This window comes from Oncorhynchus tshawytscha, unplaced genomic scaffold (assembly GCF_018296145.1).
Source record: "Oncorhynchus tshawytscha isolate Ot180627B unplaced genomic scaffold, Otsh_v2.0 Un_contig_1432_pilon_pilon, whole genome shotgun sequence".
Classification (NCBI taxonomy): Eukaryota; Metazoa; Chordata; class Actinopteri; order Salmoniformes; family Salmonidae; genus Oncorhynchus; species Oncorhynchus tshawytscha.
In genome coordinates, this window is record NW_024609775.1 from 200,239 (window position 1) to 221,673 (window position 21,435).

The window sequence follows — 21,435 nt, forward strand, 5'->3', positions numbered from 1 at the left end:
TTCAGCCTGTGGGATAATGTTGTTTACATTTCAGTGCAGTTCAGCACGTGTGTTGACTATACATTGTCACACGGCGCCATGATGCTGAAATGGATTGCTCCTGGTAGTATAGAGACTGGGCGGCGCTAGTGTGGTGCTGAAATGGTAACTTCGAGCCCCGTATAGAGTTTGGGCAACGCTGCTGTAGAGACTGGGCGGCGCTAGCGTGGTGCTGAAATGGTAACTTCGAGCCCCGTATAGAGTTTGGGCAACGCTGCTGTAGAGACTGGGCGGCGCTAGCGTGGTGCTGAAATGGTAACCTAGAGTTTGGGCAACGCTGCTGTAGAGACTGGGCGGCGCTAGCGTGGTGCTGAAATGGTAACTTCGAGCCCCGTATAGAGTTTGGGCAACGCTGCTGTAGAGACTGGGCGGCGCTAGTGGACAACGCCATGCTACTGAAATGCGTTGTGCTCATTGTACTTTTTTGGACAATGGAACGGAAAACCAAACAATCATATGACTGTAACGTTACAATGTTCCCTCTAAAAGAGATAGGGAGGGTAGGAGGGGGCACCCTTCAAACATGTATACACCCCCATATAATTTGTTATGAATATAACGCGTTCTGCTCCCACAGTATGTTGCCTTTAAGCGATATATTTATGACTGAAAAACAGCAGAATATATAACAACACTCGGTCAAAGTTTAGGTTGTCAGGTGGTTGCTGTAAGTACCCCCAGGTGGCTCAATTTACCACGCGCTACAGTGATGTATTCTGAATGCTGGTGAGATTGTGCGTCATTCATGTGATTAGATTGTGTTCCATGTGACTTGCCATACAGTATCCAAAACCCCTGGTGCCGAGAGAGGAGATGTGGGAAGGACACTATGCTACAGTAGCGCACTGGGTTGCTGCTGTTCAGAGAGGAGCAGTCCAGACTCCACTGTGGTACCGGATGATGCAGAGACAGATAGAGAGCGAGAGAGGTGCGCAGTAGGCTTCTCAGTTCTCATTGGAGACGTTTTGCAGTCGCTTAGGAATGTTTTCACGTTTTGCACTAAAGGAAGTTTTCTGAAACAGGAAAAACTGTGAGTGGAGTAAACCGTGCCTCTGCGCGGTGCTGTGTTGCGTTAGGGGTGACGTTCGGTGGGGAAGAGGCTGAAACGGTATCAGGGTGAGAAGAGATTATCCGTGACAGCAAATAGAAGATCTCCATTGGGCTCGAGCTCCTCTCTCTCTTTTCTGACAAACCATCACTCACCGACCAACCGTCACGGTTTGAAGATGCCCTGCGCTTCATGAACGAACGAGTGTCCTCAGTTCCTCCATTGTATGCTGGCTATACTGTAGCCTACACGGCGACAAGGCTGCATGTTTTGGATATTTGGATAGGATAAACAGCGTAGTCATTTTTGGATTGAAATTACCAACGGAAAATTCATCCATAAATGATGGACGAGCGATGTTAATAGTGGACAACTGAAGGGATTGATAGCCTACAACGCATTATAGGTGAGGTGGAGGATATCTGATCCAATGTGATTTTTAAATTAACTTTCCATCCAAACTTCAATTGTGCCCCATTCATTCCCATATTTGAATGTCAAACTAAACGCATTGTTATTATTATTTAATTTGGAGTGATAGGCTACCTCTCATTGACAAGGTCCATCTGGTGCGGAACAAGGGAGACAACTAATTCCCGTGTGTTCTTATTGATTTATATTTTAACGCAGATATTTAAAAAAAAAAAAAAAATTGGGGGGGGATTACACAATTTTCAAGGACTTTACCAACATGCATCTCCAAGTTGTAGGTTTATTTGATAAACTTGCCAGCTGGTCTCCGTTGTCTTGGTAGCCTTCCCTTACAGTAGAATATGTAAATGAACAGATGTGGGAATCGATCAAGCACATTTTTCCTTCTTGAAAAAACCGGTACGTCTATTAGACCGGGGGGGTTTTCAAACGTCTTTTTTATTTAAACGATTACACAGCTAGCACACCTGATTTAACTTGTCAATTAATCATCAAGCCCTTGGAATAGGTGAATCAGGTGAGCTAGTTCGTTTGAGGGTCCCAGAGAAGAGGTTTGATAACCTGAATATTAAAGCGTAGTCCTAACTCAGAGTGCAAATGCGCAATATACTTCATTAGGCGTCTTTCATAGTCCGAAACGTGTATGTGTCTCAGTGTTCAATAGTTGTGTACCTTTTGGATGTAATACTTTTCACATTCTCCGCGCAGCGCAATAACAGCCTCTGGAATGCGCTCTCCATAAAACCCGATAGAACCCCGTTTAAGGTATTCTAGAACACCTGCTAATTGTTGTTATTTTATCCCTCTCCCGATCACCCCGCCGACCATTGCATGGAATAAATGTGTGCATGGGCTGCCTGCATCGTGACCATCTGCCATAAGTCATTTATCATGACGTTTCTTTTTATTTCTTGTTTTCGTCCATCGGCCCCTCCAACTACATGTACAGTTATGAGTGATACTGCCTTGTACCTCACTAAATCAATACCTACAAGTGCTGTAATTACTTGTTGTGTAGAGTATTTCCAGTGAGTGGTGTGTCTGCCTAGCTGCTTGTGTGTGTGACTGCCTAGCTGCTTGTGTGTGTGTGTGTGTGTGTGTGTGTGTGTGTGTACTAGGTGTGACTGACTACACGTGTGTGTGTGACTGCCTAGCTGCTGTGTGTGTGTGTGTGACTGCCTAGCTGCTGTGTGTGTGTGTGTGTGTGTGACTGCCTAGCTGCTTGTGTGTGTGTGTGTGTGTGTGTGTGTGTGTGACTGCCTAGCTGCTGTGTGTGTGTGTGTGTGACTGCCTAGCTGCGTGTGTGTGTGTGTGTGTGTGACTGCCTAGCTGCTTGTGTGTGTGTGACTGCCTAGCTGCTTGTGTGTGTGTGTGACTGCCTAGCTGCTTGTGTGTGTGTGTGACTGCCTAGCTGCTTGTGTGTGTGTGACTGCCTAGCTGCTTGTGTGTGTGAGTGGCTGCCTAGCTGCTTGTGTGTGTGTGTGTGAGTATGGCCAGGTGCCTCTCACCAGGTCTCCCATCCTTTATCCTTTATCAATCTGCTTGATAATAATGAAACACTGTCCTCTCTGAAGTCTAGGGTCCCTCCCAGCCTTTCCAGGTGTTGTGTGGTGGTCTAGAATGTAGGGATGATCCCTGTGGGGCGACTGAAGGCTCAGCCACAGCTGTGGCAGATAGAGAGAGATGCCTCTCCATGGCTGTGGATGCTCCCTGGCCATGGTTCTGCTGCTGCCTCGGGGCTCTGCCGGCTGGGTGCCAATACAGCCCATGTTGCCGCGCCACACCATCACCACCCCTTCCTGCTCTCCCATCACCACCCTCCTCCGTTGCTCCAAGCCGTCTCCAGCTGGCAGCTGTCCTGTGATCCCTTCCTGCCTCTGGCCAGGATACCGACACACACAGCAGCTAACCCTGGCATCAGTCAGTTTCCCCTGCAGAACGTGCAGGTAGGTTGCTATCAGATAAAACTGGATATTTTCAGAATGATGGTTATTATGAATGATAAATAGTGTTTGCTATAAACCTGAACAACATTCATGTACACACTGATAGGGGATTACAGAGACAGACACTCACCTGCACTCGTAGACATAGGCAGGCACACATGTACGCACGCACGGACACACGCGTGCCCTGGGTTGGTCTAGTTAGTCTGATGAAAACTGGTCCGTACAGCACCACGTCCGTGTTGTTACTATCTGCATACAGATTTCAGAGGGATTGCATTACCACTTCAGCTGGGGAGTTTTGCTATGTTGCTGACGAATGAAATAGTTTTTGGACATTATTAACTTAACTCCATGCCATAGTGGTTATGTATAATAGAAATGAGCCATTTAGCACACGCTGTTATTCAAAGCCACTTCCTGTCATGTGCGCACACATTATAATTTTTTTATAATGCATGGGTGGTCCCAGGAATCAAACACCACACTCTACCAACTGGGTGGTCCCAGGAATCAAACACCACACTCTACCAACTGGGTGGTCCCAGGAATCAAACACCACACTCTACCAACTGGGTGGTCCCAGGAATCAAACACCACACTCTACCAACTGGGTGGTCCCAGGAATCAAACACCACACTCTACCAACTGGGTGGTGGAATCCCAATCCTGAATTCAAACACCACACTCTACCAACTGGGTGGTCCCAGGAATCAAACACCACACTCTACCAACTGGGTGGTCCCAGGAATCAAACACCACACTCTACCAACTGGGTGGTCCCAGGAATCAAACACCCAACACTGCAAACACCCACTCTACCAACTGGGTGGTCCCAGGAATCAAACACCACAATCTACCAACTGGGTGGTCCCAGGAATCAAACACCACACTCTACCAACTGGGTGGTCCCAGGAATCAAACACCACACTCTACCAACTGGGTGGTCCCAGGAATCAAACACCACACTCTACCAACTGGGTGGTCCCAGGAATCAAACACCACACTCTACCAACTGGGTGGTCCCAGGAATCAAACACCACACTCTACCAACTGGGTGGTCCCAGGAATCAAACACCACACTCTACCAACTGGGTGGTCCCAGGAATCAAACACCACACTCTACCAACTGGGTGGTCCCAGGAATCAAACACCACACTCTACCAACTGGGTGGTCTCCAGGAATCAAACACCACACTCTACCAACTGGGTGGTCCCAGGAATCAAACACCACACTCTACCAACTGGGTGGTCCCAGGAATCAAACACCACACTCTACCAACTGGGCTACGGATGGATGTTGTTCCTTCCTAATGGAAACTGAACCATGTAGCACAATGTTAAGAGTATTACCATATGTATAGTGGGGCAAAAAAGTATTTAGTCAGCCACGAATTGTGCAAGTTCTCCCACTTAAAGAGATGAGAGAGGCCTGTAATTTTCATCATAGGTACACTTTAACTATGACAGACAAAATGAGGAAAAAAAACATAAAATCACATTGTAGGATTTTTAATGAATTTATTTGCAAATTATGGTGGAAAATAAGAATTTCCATATGCATGCCCTGAGTGGCCTGTAGTGTAGTGTGACTGCAGTGGGTCTCTGATTGCAACAGCGGTGCTTTAGTGTCTTCTTTACATCCTGAGGATCAGAGCACATTCTTCCGCCTGGTCCTCTGATGCCGCTCACACAGACAAACACAGCGTGACATTTAATCTGAGGAGAGCAGAGAGCGAACTTGATCAAGACAGGTCAGGCATATTGGCACTGATGTCGACCTGGGCTTTTTTCACACAGTTAACCACCATTCATAGGGAGGATACTGTAGAAGGCACTTACTATTAGTGGCATGGAGGAGAAGAAGAGGAGAGGAAAGGAGAATGAACGCAGCAACAGACACAGCAGGTGTTTGATGTGATAGGTTTGCAATGCAAAGCTTTTTCAGAAGAAGCTTGTGATTGATTTTTAATGTGACGGTTGGTGGGATGAGTCAGCGTGTCTCACAGAGAGACCAATGTCTTCTGTCTGTCCGGAACCATGGATAGAGGGCTAAGACTGAGTAGATTGGTGGAGACTAGATCCATAACTCTATGCTCGGAAAATGACGCTTTTATTACGCTCCTCCATGGTGAAGGATTCTGAGGAGCCCCAGAATGAAGTTGGGCATTATTGTTATATATATTTGAAAGGCTTGTCAGTGGCAGACAGCAGGCTATGTTCTGTTCTGTTTGCAAGCCCTTACCTAGTTCTATATGACTCTAATTCATCCACTGTACCATCCTACCAACTATAGTTCATCATCCACCATACCATCCTACCAACTACAGTTCATCATCCACCATACCATCCTACCAACTACAGCTCATTGTCCACCATACCATCCTACCAACTACAGCTCATCATCCACTGTGCCATCCTACCAACTACAGTTCATCATCCACCATACCATCCTACCAACTACAGTTCATCATCCACCATACCATCCTCCCAACTACAGCTCATCATCCACTGTGCCATCCTACCAACTACAGCTCATCATCCACCATACCATCCTACCAACTATAGTTCATCATCCACCATACCATCCTACCAACTACAGTTCATCATCCACCATACCATCCTACCAACTACAGCTCATTGTCCACCATACCATCCTACCAACTACAGCTCATCATCCACTGTGCCATCCTACCAACTACAGTTCATCATCCACCATACCATCCTACCAACTACAGTTCATCATCCACCATACCATCCTCCCAACTACAGTTCATCATCCACCATACCATCCTACCAACTACAGCTCATCATCCACCATACCATCCTACCAACTATAGTTCATCATCCACCATACCATCCTACCAACTACAGTTCATCATCCACCATACCATCCTACCAACTACAGCTCATCATCCACCATACCATCCTACCAACTACAGCTCATCATCCACCATGCCATCCTACCAACTACAACTCATTGTCCACCATACCATCCTACCAACTATAGTTCATCATCCACCATGCCATCCTACCAACTACAGCTCATCATCCATGTTGCCATCCTACCAACTACAGCTCATTATCCACGTTGCCATCTTACCAACTACAGCTCATCATCCACCGTGCCATCCTACCAACTACAGCTCATCATCCACCGTGCCATCCTACCAACTACAGCTCATCATCCACCATACCATCCTACCAACTACAGCTCATCATCCACCTTGCCATCCTACCAACTACAGCTCATTGTCCTCCATACCATCCTACCAACTATAGTTCATCATCCACGTTGCCATCCTACCAACTACAGTTCATTGTCCACCATACCATCCTACCAATTACCGTTCATCATCCATGACATGGAACAGTGAAGTTTTTAATGGTTAGAGAGTTTTCAGTTTTGTATAGTGAAGGATTTTGAAAAATCCAGGAGTTTATCTTCTTTAATGAGGTAGTGCTTGTTAGCATCTTGTCCGCATCTTGTTAGTTTATCTTCTTTAATGAAGTAGTGCTTGTTAGCATCTTGTTAGTTTATCTTCTTTAATGAGGTAGTCCTTGTTAGCATCTTGTTAGTTTATCTTCTTTTTTAATGAGGTAGTGCTTGTTAGCATCTTGTCCGCATCTTGTTAGTTTATCTTCTTTAATGAAGTAGTGCTTGTTAGCATCTTGTTAGTTTATCTTCTTTAATGAGGTAGTGCTTGTTAGCATCTTGTTAGTTTATCTTCTTTAATGAGGTAGTGCTTGTTAGCATCTTTTTAGTTCATCTTCTTTAATGAGGTAGTGCTTGTTAGCATCTTGTTAAGACACCAACGTCCTCTGCCAGAAGCAATTCAAGCTACTTCCAGAAATAAAGTTTGAATCATCCAATGAGATCTCTAAACCATGAATGATGTGTATTTCCTGTCCTCTAATATGTTTCATTTCCTCTCAGTGGGAGCTGCCATCTCCACACCACGTGCTGAGATTTCAGCCTTCTGCCAACCTGGAGCTGGTCCCTGTATTTCCTCATCTGCACCGCTCAGTGCTGCCTCCTCACTGTGGCAAAGGATGGGTGGAGAAACGGGTCCCCGACTACAAGGTAGACAAACCACTGCAACCTGGCCTGAGTCACACATGGCACCCTACTCCCTATATAGAGTCCTATGGGCCCTGGTCACAAGTAGTGCATAGGGTGCCATTTGATCTGCATCCAGGGTCTCAGACTCCAGCGGTATCTGTCACAGATAGACTCACTGTAATCCCTGCTGTATCTGTCACAGACACTCAATGTAATCCCTGCTGTATCTGTCACAGACAGACTCAATGTAATCCCTGCAGTATCTGTCACAGACAGACTCACTGTAATCCCTGCTGTATCTGTCACAGACAGACTCACTGTAATCCCTGCTGTATCTGTCACAGATAGACTCACTGTAATCCCTGCTGTATCTGTCACAGATAGACTCACTGTAATCCCTGCTGTATCTGTCACAGATAGACTCACTGTAATCCCTGCTGTATCTGTCACAGACAGACTCACTGTAATCCCTGCTGTATCTGTCACAGACAGACTCACTATAATCCCTGTAATGTTCGAGGACAGTTATCACTGTATGATTACGGACAGTTATCACTGAACAGTTCACAATGTAATCAATGCAATGTTCAAGGACAGTTATCACTGTAATGTTCAAGGACAGTTCACACTAATGGTCAAGGACAGTTCACACTGTAATGTTCAAGGACAGTTCACACTGTAATGTTCAAGGACAGTTCAGACTAATGGTTAAGGACAGTTATGACTAATGTTCAAGGACAGTTATCACTGTACTGTTCAAGGACAGTTCACACTGTAATGGTCAAGGACAGTTATCACTGTAATGTTCAAGGACAGTTATCACTGTACTGTTCAAGGACAGTTCACACTGTAATGGTCAAGGACAGTTATCACTGTACTGTTCAAGGACAGTTCACACTGTAATGGTCAAGGACAGTTATCACTGTACTGTTCAAGGACAGTTATCACTGTAATGATTACAGACAGTTATCACTGAACAGTTCACAATGTAATCAATGCAATGGTTAAGAACAGTTATCACTGTAATGTTCAAGGACAGTTCACACTAATGGTCAAGGACAGTTCACACTGTAATGTTCAAGGACAGTTCACACTGTAATGTTCAAGGACAGTTCACACTGTAATGTTCAAGGACAGTTCACACTGTAATGGTCAAGGACAGTTCAGACTAATGGTTAAGGACAGTTATGACTAATGTTCAAGGACAGTTATCACTGTACTGTTCAAGGACAGTTCACACTGTAATGGTCAAGGACAGTTATCACTGTACTGTTCAAGGACAGTTCACACTAATGTTCAAGGACAGTTACACTGTAATGGTCAAGGACAGTTCAGACTAATGGTTAAGGACAGTTATGACTAATGTTCAAGGACAGTTATCACTGTACTGTTCAAGGACAGTTATCACTGTAATGTTCAAGGACAGTTCACACTGTAATGGTCAAGGACAGTTAGACTACTGTTCAAGGACAGTTATCACTGTACTGTTCAAGGACAGTTCACACTGTAATGTTCAAGGACAGTTCAGACTAATGGTTAAGGACAGTTATCACTGTACTGTTCAAGGACAGTTCACACTGTAATGGTCAAGGACAGTTCAGACTAATGGTTAAGGACAGTTATCACTGTACTGTTCAAGGACAGTTCACACTGTAATGGTCAAGGACAGTTATCACTGTACTGTTCAAGGACAGTTCACACTGTAATGTTCAAGGACAGTTCACACTGTAATGGTCAAGGACACTGTACTGTTCAATGACAGTTCAAACTGTGATCTCTGTAATGGTTAAATTGACTCTGTAAGCACTATATTTTTTTATTTAACCTTTATCTAGGCAAGTCAGCTAAGAACACATTCTTATTAACAATGACAGCATATGAACAGTGGGTTAACTGTCTTGTTCAGGGGCAGAACAACAGATGGCTTGGCAGCTCGGGGATTTGATCTAGCAACCTTTCGGTTACTGGCCCAACGCTCTAACCACTAGGCTACCTGCCGCCCCGTAATGGTCAAGGACAGGTCAATTTGAAGAGGGTCTCTGTATGAGGCCCTTGTTTTCTTTCCATGATTGTGGAATTGCCTGTCGTCTCTGTGTTTTAAGATTTACAACAGCTGTCCTGAACAACATCGTGACTCTCTGTGTCTCTAGGTTTTCCCAGATAGTCTTCCTTAACTCTGTGTGTGTCTACCTCAGGAAATCTGTTTAGAGGGTATAAACAGACATATAGGTCCAGTTTACCTGATCAACAACTTGTCTCTCTGTCTCTAGGTTTACCTGATCAACAACTTGTCTCTCTGTCTCTAGGTTTACCTGATCAACAACTTGTCTCTCTGTCTCTAGGTTTACCTGATCAACAACTTGTCTCTCTGTCTCTAGGTTTACCTGATCAACAACTTGTCTCTCTGTCTCTAGGTTTACCTGATCAACAACTTGTCTCTCTGTCTCTAGGTTTACCTGATCAACAACTTGTCTCTCTGTCTCTAGGTTTACCTGATCAACAACTTGTCTCTCTGTCTCTAGGTTTACCTGATCAACAACTTGTCTCTCAGGCTCTAGGTTTACCCGATCAACAACTTGTCTCTGTGTTTGTAGGTTTATCTCAACAAGAACTTGCCTCTGTCTTTGTTTTGCCATGTGTACCTGACGCTCCTGCCTCCCTTGTGTTTCTAGGCATACTTGAACAACACTCTAGCTCTGGAGAACACCTGGCTTACTCCGGAGGAGATTGGAATTTTCCAGCGGCACGAAAAACCATTGTTGATGACGAATCAAATGGCAATGAGCATATCTAGGCCAGCTACTGCCTCCAGGAGTCTCAACTCTCTCCTCATGTCACCCAGACCTGCTGCCTCCAGGAGTCTCAACTCTCTCCTCATGTCACCCAGACCTGCTGCCTCCAGGAGTCTCAACTCTCTCCTCATGTCACCCAGACGTATATCAGGTTAGTAGAGGGTTGTATTACCTAGCTTCCTGCTCCGTACTTTACAAGCCTGTCTGCTGCCTCCTCTCAGCCACAGCCCTATCTATCAGCTGTTCTCCTCATAATGGTTATCATCTTTAATAACTTTTCTGATCCCAAAGTTTAATCCCCTCTTTTTAAACAGACTGGGAGATAGCAGCAGTACTCCCACCGTGTCCCAAAATGGCACCCTATTCCCTATATAGTGCACTACTTTTGACCAGGGCCCTATGGCAATACATATAGGGAATAGGGTGGAAATTTGGGATGCATCCACTGTCAATCTGCATTTTACGCTACTTGTTAAAACTTTAGGAAGAGCCGTACCATCTGTGAGTGTGTAGGAGGGAGTTGGGTTGGGAAGAGGCATGCGTGAACAGGAACCTCATTAAACACAATTGGTTTCAGATACGTTGGTTTCAGATACATTGGTTTCAGGGCTGCTGAAGTGGAACCGTTTACCAGTCAGTGGGTAGCAGCGTTCTCCTGCTTCTCTGACGGAAGACTCCAGAGGGGTTTATTCCGCAGATAAAACTAGTATGGTGATGCTAAACACTGACATATAGGTTGACTATCAAATGGCACCCTCTTCCCTATATAGTGCACTTCTTCTGGATGCTCAGAGCATGTATTAGGTAGGCATGGAGACTCTATTCCCTATTAACTAAATGACCTTGGTCAAAAGTAGTGCACTTATATAGGGAAACAGGGTGCCTCTTGGGACTCGGACTGGGGTCTCTGCTCTGCGACAAGGGCACTTAGGGACCTGACGAAACAAGCTGAACAAGGTGGGAACGTCGGAGAACAAACCATGACTGAGGAATGACTGAGATGTTTCTTGTTGTTGTTTGTCTGAATCAGGAGTTTAAAGGAGAACACTACCCTCACACTGAGCTGAACCAGGCTGTGTTGCACCTGGGAAATGTGGATATTATTATTATTTTTTTTTAATGCACTCCTTATGACCAGGGTCCTTACGACTCTAGTGCACTATATAGGGAATAGTGTTCGTTTTGGGACGAAGTTTTAGTGCTCGACGTCATAGTGTCCAGGTATAGTACTGTGTGAGGAAAGTCATGTATGACAAGGTAAAAATCTGTTGTTCCGCGCCTGAGCAAGTACAGCCCCCCGGCACCACTCTGATTCAGAAGGGTTGGGTCAAATGCAGGGTTGGGTTAAATGCAGGGTTGGGTTAAAGGGAAGGGTTGGGTTAAATGCAGGGTTGGGTTAAAGGGAAGGGTTGGGTTAAATGCAGGGTTGGGTTAAAATATTGGGTCCTGTGTATTGGTCCTGGTCCTGTGTATTGGGTACTCTATATTGGGTCCTGTGTATTGGTCCTGGTCCTGTGTATTGGGTACTCTATATTGGGTCCTGTGTATTGGTCCTGTATATTGGGTACTCTATATTGGGTCCTGTGTATTGGTCCTGGACCTGTGTATTGTGTACTCTATATTGGGTCCTGTGTATTGGTCCAGGTCCTGTATATTGGGTTTTGTATATTGGGTCCTGTGTATTGGTCCTGGTCCTGTATATTGGGTCCTGTATATTGGGTCTTGTATATTTGGTCCTGTGTATTGGGTCTTGTATATTGGGTCTTGTATATTGGGTCCTGTGTATTTAATTAGGACCTCGGGGACATCTTGAGGATAATCAAATTCATATTTTATCTCCAGCTTTACATACATAAAACGCTTTACAGTGGGGCATATACATTATGTATCCTCTTTACAAATCAAATCAAATGTTATTTGTCACATACTCATGGTTAGCAGATGTTAATGTGAGTGTAGCGAAATGCCTGTGCTTCTAGTTCCGACAATGCAGTAATAACCAACAAGTAATCTAACCTAACAATTTCACAACAGCTACCTTATACACACAAGTGTAAAGGGATAAAGAATATGTACATAAAGATATATGAATGATTGATGGTACAGAGCCGCATAGGCAAGATGCAGTAGATGGTATCGAGTACAGTATATACATATGAGATGAGTAATGTAGGGTATGTAAACACAAAGTGGCATTGTTTAAAGTGGCTAGTGATACATTTTTTACATAAATTCTTTCATGATTAAAGTGGCTGGAGTTGAGTCAGTATGTTGGCAGTAGCCACTCATTGTTAGTGGTGGCTGTTTAACAGTCTGATGGCCTTGAGATAGAAGCTGTTTTTCAGTCTCTCGGTCCCTGCTTTGAAGCACCTTCTGGATGGCAGCGAGGTGAACAAGCAGTGGCTCGGGTGGTTGTTGTCCTTGATGATCTTTATGGCCTTCCTGTGACATCGGGTGGTGTAGGTGTCCTGGAGGGCAGGTAGTTTGCCCCCGGTGATGCGTTGTGCAGACCTCACTACCCTCTGGAGAGCCTTACGGTTGAGGGCGGTGCAGTTGCCATACCAGGCGGTGATACAGCCCGCCAGGATGCTCTCGATTGTGCATCTGTAGAGGTTTGTGAGTGCTTTTGGTGACAAGCCGAATTTCTTCAGCCTCCTGAGGTTGAAGAGGCGCTGCTGTGCCTTCTTCACCACGCTGTCTGTGTGGGTGGACCAATTCAGTTTGTCCGTGATGTGTACGCCGAGGAACTTAACTTACTACCCTCTCCACTACTGTCCCATCGATGTGGATAGGGGGGTGTTCCCTCTGCTGTTTCCTGAAGTCCACAATCATCTCCTTTGTTTTGTTGACTATTTTCCTATTGAGGTTATTTTCCTGAAACCACACTCCGAGGACCCTCACCTCCTCCCTGTAGGCCGTCTCGTCGTTGTTGGTAATCAAGCCTACCACTGCAGTGTCGTCTGCAAACTTGACGATTGAGTTGCAGTCGTGGGTGAACAGGGAGTACAGGAGAGGGCTCAGAACGCACCCTTGTGGGGCCCCAGTGTTGAGGATCAGTGGGGTGGAGATGTTGTTTCCTACCATCACCACCTGTGGGCGGCCCGTCAAGAAGTCAAGGACCCAGTTGCACAGGAAGGGGTGTCGAGACCCAGCTTGATGACGAGTTTGGAGGGTACTATGGTGTTAAATGCTGAGCTGTAGTCGATGAACAGCATTCTCACTTAGGTATTCCTCTCTTCCAGATGGGTTAGGGCAGTGTGCAGTGTGGTTGCGATTGTGTCGTCTGTGGACCTATTTGGGCGGTAAGCAAATTGGAGTGGGTCTAGGGTGTCAGGTAGGGTGGAGGTGATATGGTCCTTGACTAGTCTCTCAAAGCACTTCATGATGATGGAAGTGAGTGCTACGGGGCGTTAGTCGTTTAGCCAATGGTGGCCCTCTTGAAGCATGCGGGAACAGCAGACTGGGATAAGGATTGATTGAATATGTTCGTTAACACACCAGCCAGCTGGTCTGCGCATGCTCTTAGGAAGCGCCTGGGGATGCCGTCTGGGCCTGCAGCCTTGCGGGGGTTAACACGTTTAAATGTTTTCCTCACGTCGGCTGCAGTGAAGGAGAGTCCGCAGGTTTTGGTAGCGGGCTGTGTTCGTGGCACTGTATTGTCCTCAAAGCGAGTAAAGAAGTTGTTTAGTCTGTCTGGGAGCAAGACATCCTGGTCCGCGACGGGGCTGGTTTTCTTTTTGTAATCCGTGATTAACTGTAGACCCTACCACATACCTCTTGTGTCTGAGCAGTTGAATTGCGACTCTACTTTGTCTCTATACTGACGCTTAGCTTGTTTGATTGCCTTGCGGAGGGAATAGCTACACTGTTTGTATTCGGTCATGTTTCCGGTCACCTTGCCCTGATTAAAAGCAGTGGTTCGCGCTTTCAATTTCACGCGAATGCTGCCACCAATCCACGGTTTCTGGTTTGGGAATGTTTTAATCGTTGCTATGGGAACAACATCTTCAACGCACGTTCTAATGAACTCGCACACCGAATCAGCGTATTTGTCAATGTTGTTGTCTGACGCAATACGAAACATATCCCAGTCCACGTGATCGAAGCAATCTTGAAGCGTGGAATCAGATTGGTCGGACAAGCGTTGAACAGACCTGAGCGCGGGAGCTTCCTGTTTTAGTTTCTGTCTATAGGCAGGGAGCAACAAAATGGAGTCGTGGTCAGCTTTTCCGAAAGGAGGGCGGGGTAGGGCCTTATATGCGTCGCGGAAGTTAGAATAACAATGATCCAAGGTTTTACTAGCCCTGGTAGCACAATCGATATGCTGATAGAATTTAAGGAGTCTTGTTTTCAGATTAGCCTTGTTAAAATCCCCAGTTACAATGAATGCAGCCTCAGAATATGTGGTTTCCAGTTTACATAGAGTCAAATAAAGTTTGTTCAGGGCCAACGATGTGTCTGCTTGGGGAGGAATTTTTGCGGCTGTGATTATAATCGAAGAGAATTCTCTTGGTAGATAATGCGGTCGACATTTGATTGTGAGGAATTCTAAGTCAGGTGAACAGAACGACTTGAGTTCCTGTATGTTGTTATGATCACACCACGTCTCGTTAATCATAAGGCATACGCCCCCGCCCCTCTTCTTACCAGAAAGATGCTTGTTTCTGTCGGCGCGATGCGTGAAGAAACCAGCTGGCTGTACAGACTCCGATAGCGTCTCGAGTGAGCCATGTTTCCATGAAGCAAAGAATGTTAGTCTCTGATGTCTCTCTGGAATTGCTACCCTTGCTCGGATTTCATCAACCTTGTTGTCAAGAGACTGGACATTGGCGAGTAGTTTGGGAGGGAAGACCTCTGGTGGGCCATATTTAGTATGTATCCTCTATACAGTGGGTCATGTACAGCATGTATCCTCTATACAGTGGGTCATACAGTATGTAACTGCTATAAGGTGGGTCATATACAGTATGTAACCTCTATACGGTGGGTCATATACAGTATGTGTCCTCTATACGGTGGGTCATATACAGTATGTATCCTCTATACAGTGGGTCATGTACAGTATGTATCCTCTATACAGTGGGTCATGTACAGTATGTATCCTCTATACAGTGGGTCATACAGTATGTATCCTCTATACAGTGGGTCATACAGTATGTATCCTCTATACAGTGGGTCATATACAGTATGTATCCTCTATACAGTGGGTCATACAGTATGTATCCTCTATACAGTGGGTCATACAGTATGTATCCTCTACACAGTGGGTCATACAGTATGTATCCTCCATAGTGGGTCATATACAGTATGTTAGCTCTATACAGTGGGCCATGTACAGTATGTATCCTCTATACAGTGGGTCATACAGTATGTATCCTCTATACAGTGGGTCATGTACAGTATGTATCCTCTATACAGTGGGTCATGTACAGTATGTATCCTCTATACAGTGGGTCATACAGTATATATCCTCTATACAGTAGGTCATATACAGTATGTATCCTCTATACAGTGGGTAACCTCCATACAGTATGTATCCTCTATACAGTGGGTCATACAGTATGTAACCTCTATACAGTGGGTCATGTACAGTATGTATCCTCTATACAGTGGGTCATACAGTATGTAACCTCTATACAGTGGGTCATATACAGTATGTATCCTCTATACAGTGGGTCATACAGTATGTATCCTCTATACAGTGGGTCATGTACAGTATGTATCCTCTATACAGTGGGTCATGTACAGTATGTATCCTCTATACAGTGGGTCATACAGTATGTATCCTCTATACAGTGGGTCATACAGTATGTAACCTCTATACAGTGGGTCATGTACAGTATGTATCCTCTATACAGTGGGTCATACAGTATGTATCCTCTATACAGTGGGTCATGTACAGTATGTATCCTCTATACAGTGGGTCATGTACAGTATGTATCCTCTATACAGTGGGTCATACAGTATGTATCCTCTATACAGTGGGTCATACAGTATGTAACCTCTATAAGGTGGGTCATATACAGTATGTATCCTCTATACAGTGGGTCATACAGTATGTAATCTCTATACAGTATGTAACCTCTATAAGGTGGGTCATACAGTATGTATCCTCTATACAGTGGGTCATTTACAGTATGTATCCTCTATATAGTGGGTCATACAGTATGTAACCTCTATACAGTGGGTCATATACAGTATGTATCCTCTATACAGTGGGTCATATACAGTATGTATCCTCTATATAGTGGGTCATACAGTATGTAACCTCTATACAGTGGGTCATACAGTATGTAACCTCTATACAGTGGGTCATATACAGTATGTATCCTCTATACAGTGGGTCATATACAGTATGTAACCTCTATACAGTGGGTCATATACAGTATGTATCCTCTATACAGTGGGTCATACAGTATGTAATCTCTATACAGTATGTAACCTCTATAAGGTGGGTCATACAGTATGTATCCTCTATACAGTGGGTCATTTACAGTATGTAACCTCTATACAGTGGGTCATATACAGTATGTATCCTCTATATAGTGGGTCATACAGTATGTAACCTCTATACAGTGGGTCATATACAGTATGTATCCTCTGTAAGGTGGGTCATATACAGTATGTATCCTCTATACAGTGGGTCATATACAGTATGTAACCTCTATACGGTGGGTCATACAGTATGTATCCTCTATACAGTGGGTCATATACAGTATGTATCCTCTATACAGTGGGTCATATACAGTATGTATCCTCTATACAGTGGGTCATATACAGTATGTATCCTCTATACAGTGGGTCATATACAGTATGTATCCTCTATACAGTGGGTCATATACAGTATGTATCCTCTATACAGTGGGTCATACAGTATGTATCCTCTATACAGTGGGTCATACAGTATGTAACCTCTATACAGTGGGTCATACAGTATGTAACCTCTATACAGTGGGTCATACAGTATGTAATCTCTATACAGTATGTATCCTCTATATAGTGGGTCATACAGGATGTATCCTCTATAAGGTGGGTCATACAGTATGTATCCTCTATACGGTGGGTCATATACAGTATGTGTCCTCTATACAGTGGGTCATGTACAGTATGTATCCTCTATACAGTGGGTCATATACAGTATGTAACCTATAAGGTGGGTCATACAGTATGTAACCACTATACAGTATGTAACCTCTATACAGTGGGTCATGTACAGTATGTATCCTCTATACAGTGGGTCATACAGTATGTATCCTATACAGTGGGTCATACAGTATGTATCCTCTATAAGGTGGGTCATACAGTATGTATCCTCTATACAGGTGGGTCATACAGTATGTATCCTCTATACAGTGGGTCATACAGTATGTAACCTCTATACAGGTGGGTCATACAGTATGTTCCTCTATAGGTGGGTCATATACAGTATGTATCCTCTATACAGTGGGTCATACAGTATGTATCCTCTATACAGTGGGTCATGTACAGTGGGTAACCTCTATACAGTGGGTCATATACAGAATGTATCCTCTATAAGGTGGGTCATACAGTATGTAACCTCTATACAGTGGGTCATATACAGTATGTATCCTCTATAAGGTGGGTCATACAGTATGTAAGCTCTAAGGTGGGTCATATACAGTATGTATCCTCTAAGGTGGGTCATACAGTATGTATCCTCTATAAGGTGGGTCATACAGTATGTATCCTCTATAAGGTGGGTCATATAGTATGTATCCTCTATAAAGTGGGTCATATACAGTATGTAACCTCTATACAGTGGGTCATACAGTATGTAACCTCTAGGTGGGTCATACAGTATGTATCCTCTATACAGTGGGTCATACAGTATGTATCCTCTATACAGTGGGTCATACAGTATGTATCCTCTATACAGTGGGTCATACAGTATGTATCCTCTATAAGGTGGGTCATACAGTATGTATCCTCTATACAGTGGGTCATACAGTATGTATCCTCTATACAGTGGGTCATATACAGTATGTATCCTCTATACAGTGAGTACAGTATGTATCCTCTATAAGGTGGGTCATATACAGTATGTATCCTCTATACAGTGGGTCATATACAGTATGTATCCTCTATAAGGTGGGTCATACAGTATGTAACCTCTATACAGTGGGTCATACAGTATGTATCCTATACAGTGGGTCATACAGTATGTAACCTCTATAAGGTGGGTCATACAGTATGTAACCTCTATACAGTGGGTCATACAGTATGTAACCTCTATAAGGTGGGTCATATACAGTATGTATCCTCTATACAGTGGGTCATACAGTATGTAATCTCTATACAGTATGTAACCTCTATAAGGTGGGTCATATACAGTATGTAATCTCTATAAGGTGGGTCATACAGTATGTAACCTCTATAAGGTGGGTCATATACAGTATGTAACCTCTATAAGGTGGGTCATACAGTATGTATCCTCTATAAGGTGGGTCATACAGTATGTATCCTCTATAAGGTGGGTCATACAGTTGTAACCTCTATAAGGTGGGTCATACAGTATGTATCCTCTATACAGTGGGTCATACAGTATGTATCCTCTATAAGATGTGGGTCATACAGTATGTATCCTCTATAAGTGGGTCATACAGTATGTAACCTCTATAAGTGGGTCATACAGTATGTATCCTCTATAAGGTGGGTCATACAGTATGTACCTCTATAAGGTGGGTCATACAGTATGTATCCTCTATACAGTGGGTCATACAGTATGTAACCTCTATCAGTGGGTCATACAGTATGTATCCTCTATAGGTGGGTCATACAGTATGTATCCTCTATACAGGTGGGTCATACAGTATGTAACCTCTATACAGTGGGTCATATACAGTATGTATCCTCTATACAGTGGGTCATACAGTATGTATCCTCTATACAGTGGGTCATACAGTATGTATCCTCTATAAGGTGGGTCATACAGTATGTATCCTCTATACAGTGGGTCATATACAGTATGTATCCTCTATAAGGTGGGTCATACAGTATGTAACCTCTATACAGTGGGTCATATACAGTATGTATCCTCTGTAAGGTGGGTCATATACAGTATGTATCCTCTATAAGTGGGTCATACAGTATGTAACCTCTATAAGGTGGGTCATATACAGTATGTATCCTCTATAAGTGGGTCATACAGTATGTATCCTCTAGGGAGGTGGGTCATACAGTATGTAACCTCTATAAGGTGGGTCATACAGTATGTAACCTCTATAAGGTGGGTCATATACAGTATGTAACCTCTATAAGGTGGGTCATACAGTATGTATCCTCTATAAGGTGGGTCATACAGTATGTAACCTCTATAGGTGGGAATAGTCATACAGTATGTCCTCTATAAGGTGGGTCATACAGTATGTATCCTCTATACAGTGGGTCATACAGTATGTAACCTCTAAGGTGGGTCATATACAGTATGTATCCTCTATAAGGTGGGTCATACATTATGTATCCTCTATAAGGTGGGTCATACAGTATGTATCCTCTATACAGTGGGTCATACAGTATGTATCCTCTATAAGGTGGGTCATATACAGTATGTATCCTATACAGTGGGTCATATACAGTATGTATCCTCTATAAGGTGGGTCATACAGTATGTATCCTCTATACAGTGGGTCATGTACAGTATGTATCCTCTATACAGTGGGTCATACAGTATGTATCCTCTAAGGTGGGTCATACAGTATGTATCCTCTATAAGGTGGGTCATATACAGAATGTATCCTCTAAGGTGGGTCATACAGTATGTATCCTCTATACAGTGGGTCATACAGTATGTATCCTCTAAGGTGGGTCATGTACAGTATGTATCCTCTATACAGTGGGTCATACAGTATGTATCCTCTATAAGGTGGGTCATACAGTATGTATCCTCTATAAGGTGGGTCATACAGTATGTATCCTCTATACAGTGGGTCATACAGTATGTATCCTCTATAAGGTGGGTCATACAGTATGTATCCTCTATAAGGTGGGTCATACAGTATGTATCCTCTATAAGGTGGGTCATACAGTATGTATCCTCTATACAGTGGGTCATACAGTATGTATCCTCTATAAGGTGGGTCATACAGTATGTATCCTCTATAAGGTGGGTCATACAGTATGTATCCTCTATACAGTGGGTCATACAGTATGTATCCTCTATAAGGTGGGTCATACAGTATGTATCCTCTAGGTGGGTCATACAGTATGTATCCTCTATACGGTGGGTCATACAGTATGTATCCTCTATAAGGTGGGTCATACAGTATGTATCCTCTATACAGTGGGTCATACAGTATGTATCCTCTATAAGGTGGGTCATACACAGTATGCATTCTGTTAAACTGTAAATGAACAAACTAGCAGCTGTGTGAATCTGAGTTCTTCCTAAATGCTTTCCTAACAGTAGCATCACAAAAAAACAACTGCACTACAGGGACTTGTCCTTCTAAGATACTTGACAGGATGTTGTTTTTAAGTCACTAATAGTGCATTTCTCCAGCCAGCCCATGACAGTCCATCCATCACTTTCAGTGGGACCCATTGCATTTTTCAGCTGTGCTAGCCTTCAGTTTGTAAAAGCCTCCAGGCTGAGAGCTGAAAACTGAAATCCCTTGGACAGTGTTGACTGTCAGACAGACGGGTGGGCATGTAGTGCAGTGTTGTGTTGTAATTATACAATCAATTACTTGTCTGTTCTGTGGCTAGCACCTCACTGTGGATCACAGGCTTATGGGAGGGATCTTCCTCTTTAATGAGACCATGTCTCTCAGCAGACTGCTGACAAGGTGAAGTCCTGGTCTGCATCCCCAATGCTACCCTATACCCTACATACTGCACTGCTTATAAACAGAGCCCTATGGACCCTGGTCAAAAGTAGTGCACTATTATAGGGACTAGGGTGCCATTTTGGGGTCACAGTCCTACTCGACCTTATCAAACTGCTGCGGTCCTTGTTCCTTAGTTACCATCAGCTTCACTCCTGTTGAGTTAAAGATGCTGCGTTGTCAGACCGCCTGGAGAGGAAGGGAGAAACAGCCTTCGGTTGGTCCCTGACTGCATCTCACATGGCAACATGTTCTCTGTATCGTCCTTTCA

The 21,435-nt window shown here is 44.0% G+C and overlaps 1 protein-coding gene across 4 annotated transcripts in view; it reads left to right on the forward strand.

The window, feature by feature from the left end:
• The first annotated feature begins 789 nt into the window (after nt 1–789).
• LOC121845828 (transcription elongation regulator 1-like protein) overlaps nt 790–21,435 on the forward strand; it is a 218,637-nt gene continuing 197,991 nt past the window's right edge. The window contains exons 1-5 of one of the 4 annotated variants that reach the window (XM_042317885.1): nt 790–1,493; nt 3,094–3,465; nt 7,403–7,549; nt 10,201–10,340; nt 10,386–10,471. In XM_042317885.1, the coding sequence (XP_042173819.1) occupies nt 3,148–3,465; nt 7,403–7,549; nt 10,201–10,340; nt 10,386–10,471 (691 nt within the window). In that variant the 5' untranslated portion in view covers nt 790–1,493; nt 3,094–3,147. Of the gene's footprint in view, nt 1,494–3,093; nt 3,466–7,402; nt 7,550–10,200; nt 10,472–21,435 lie in introns of all 4 variants that reach the window. The other 3 variants (XM_042317884.1, XM_042317882.1, XM_042317883.1) reach the window with 3 other exon arrangements.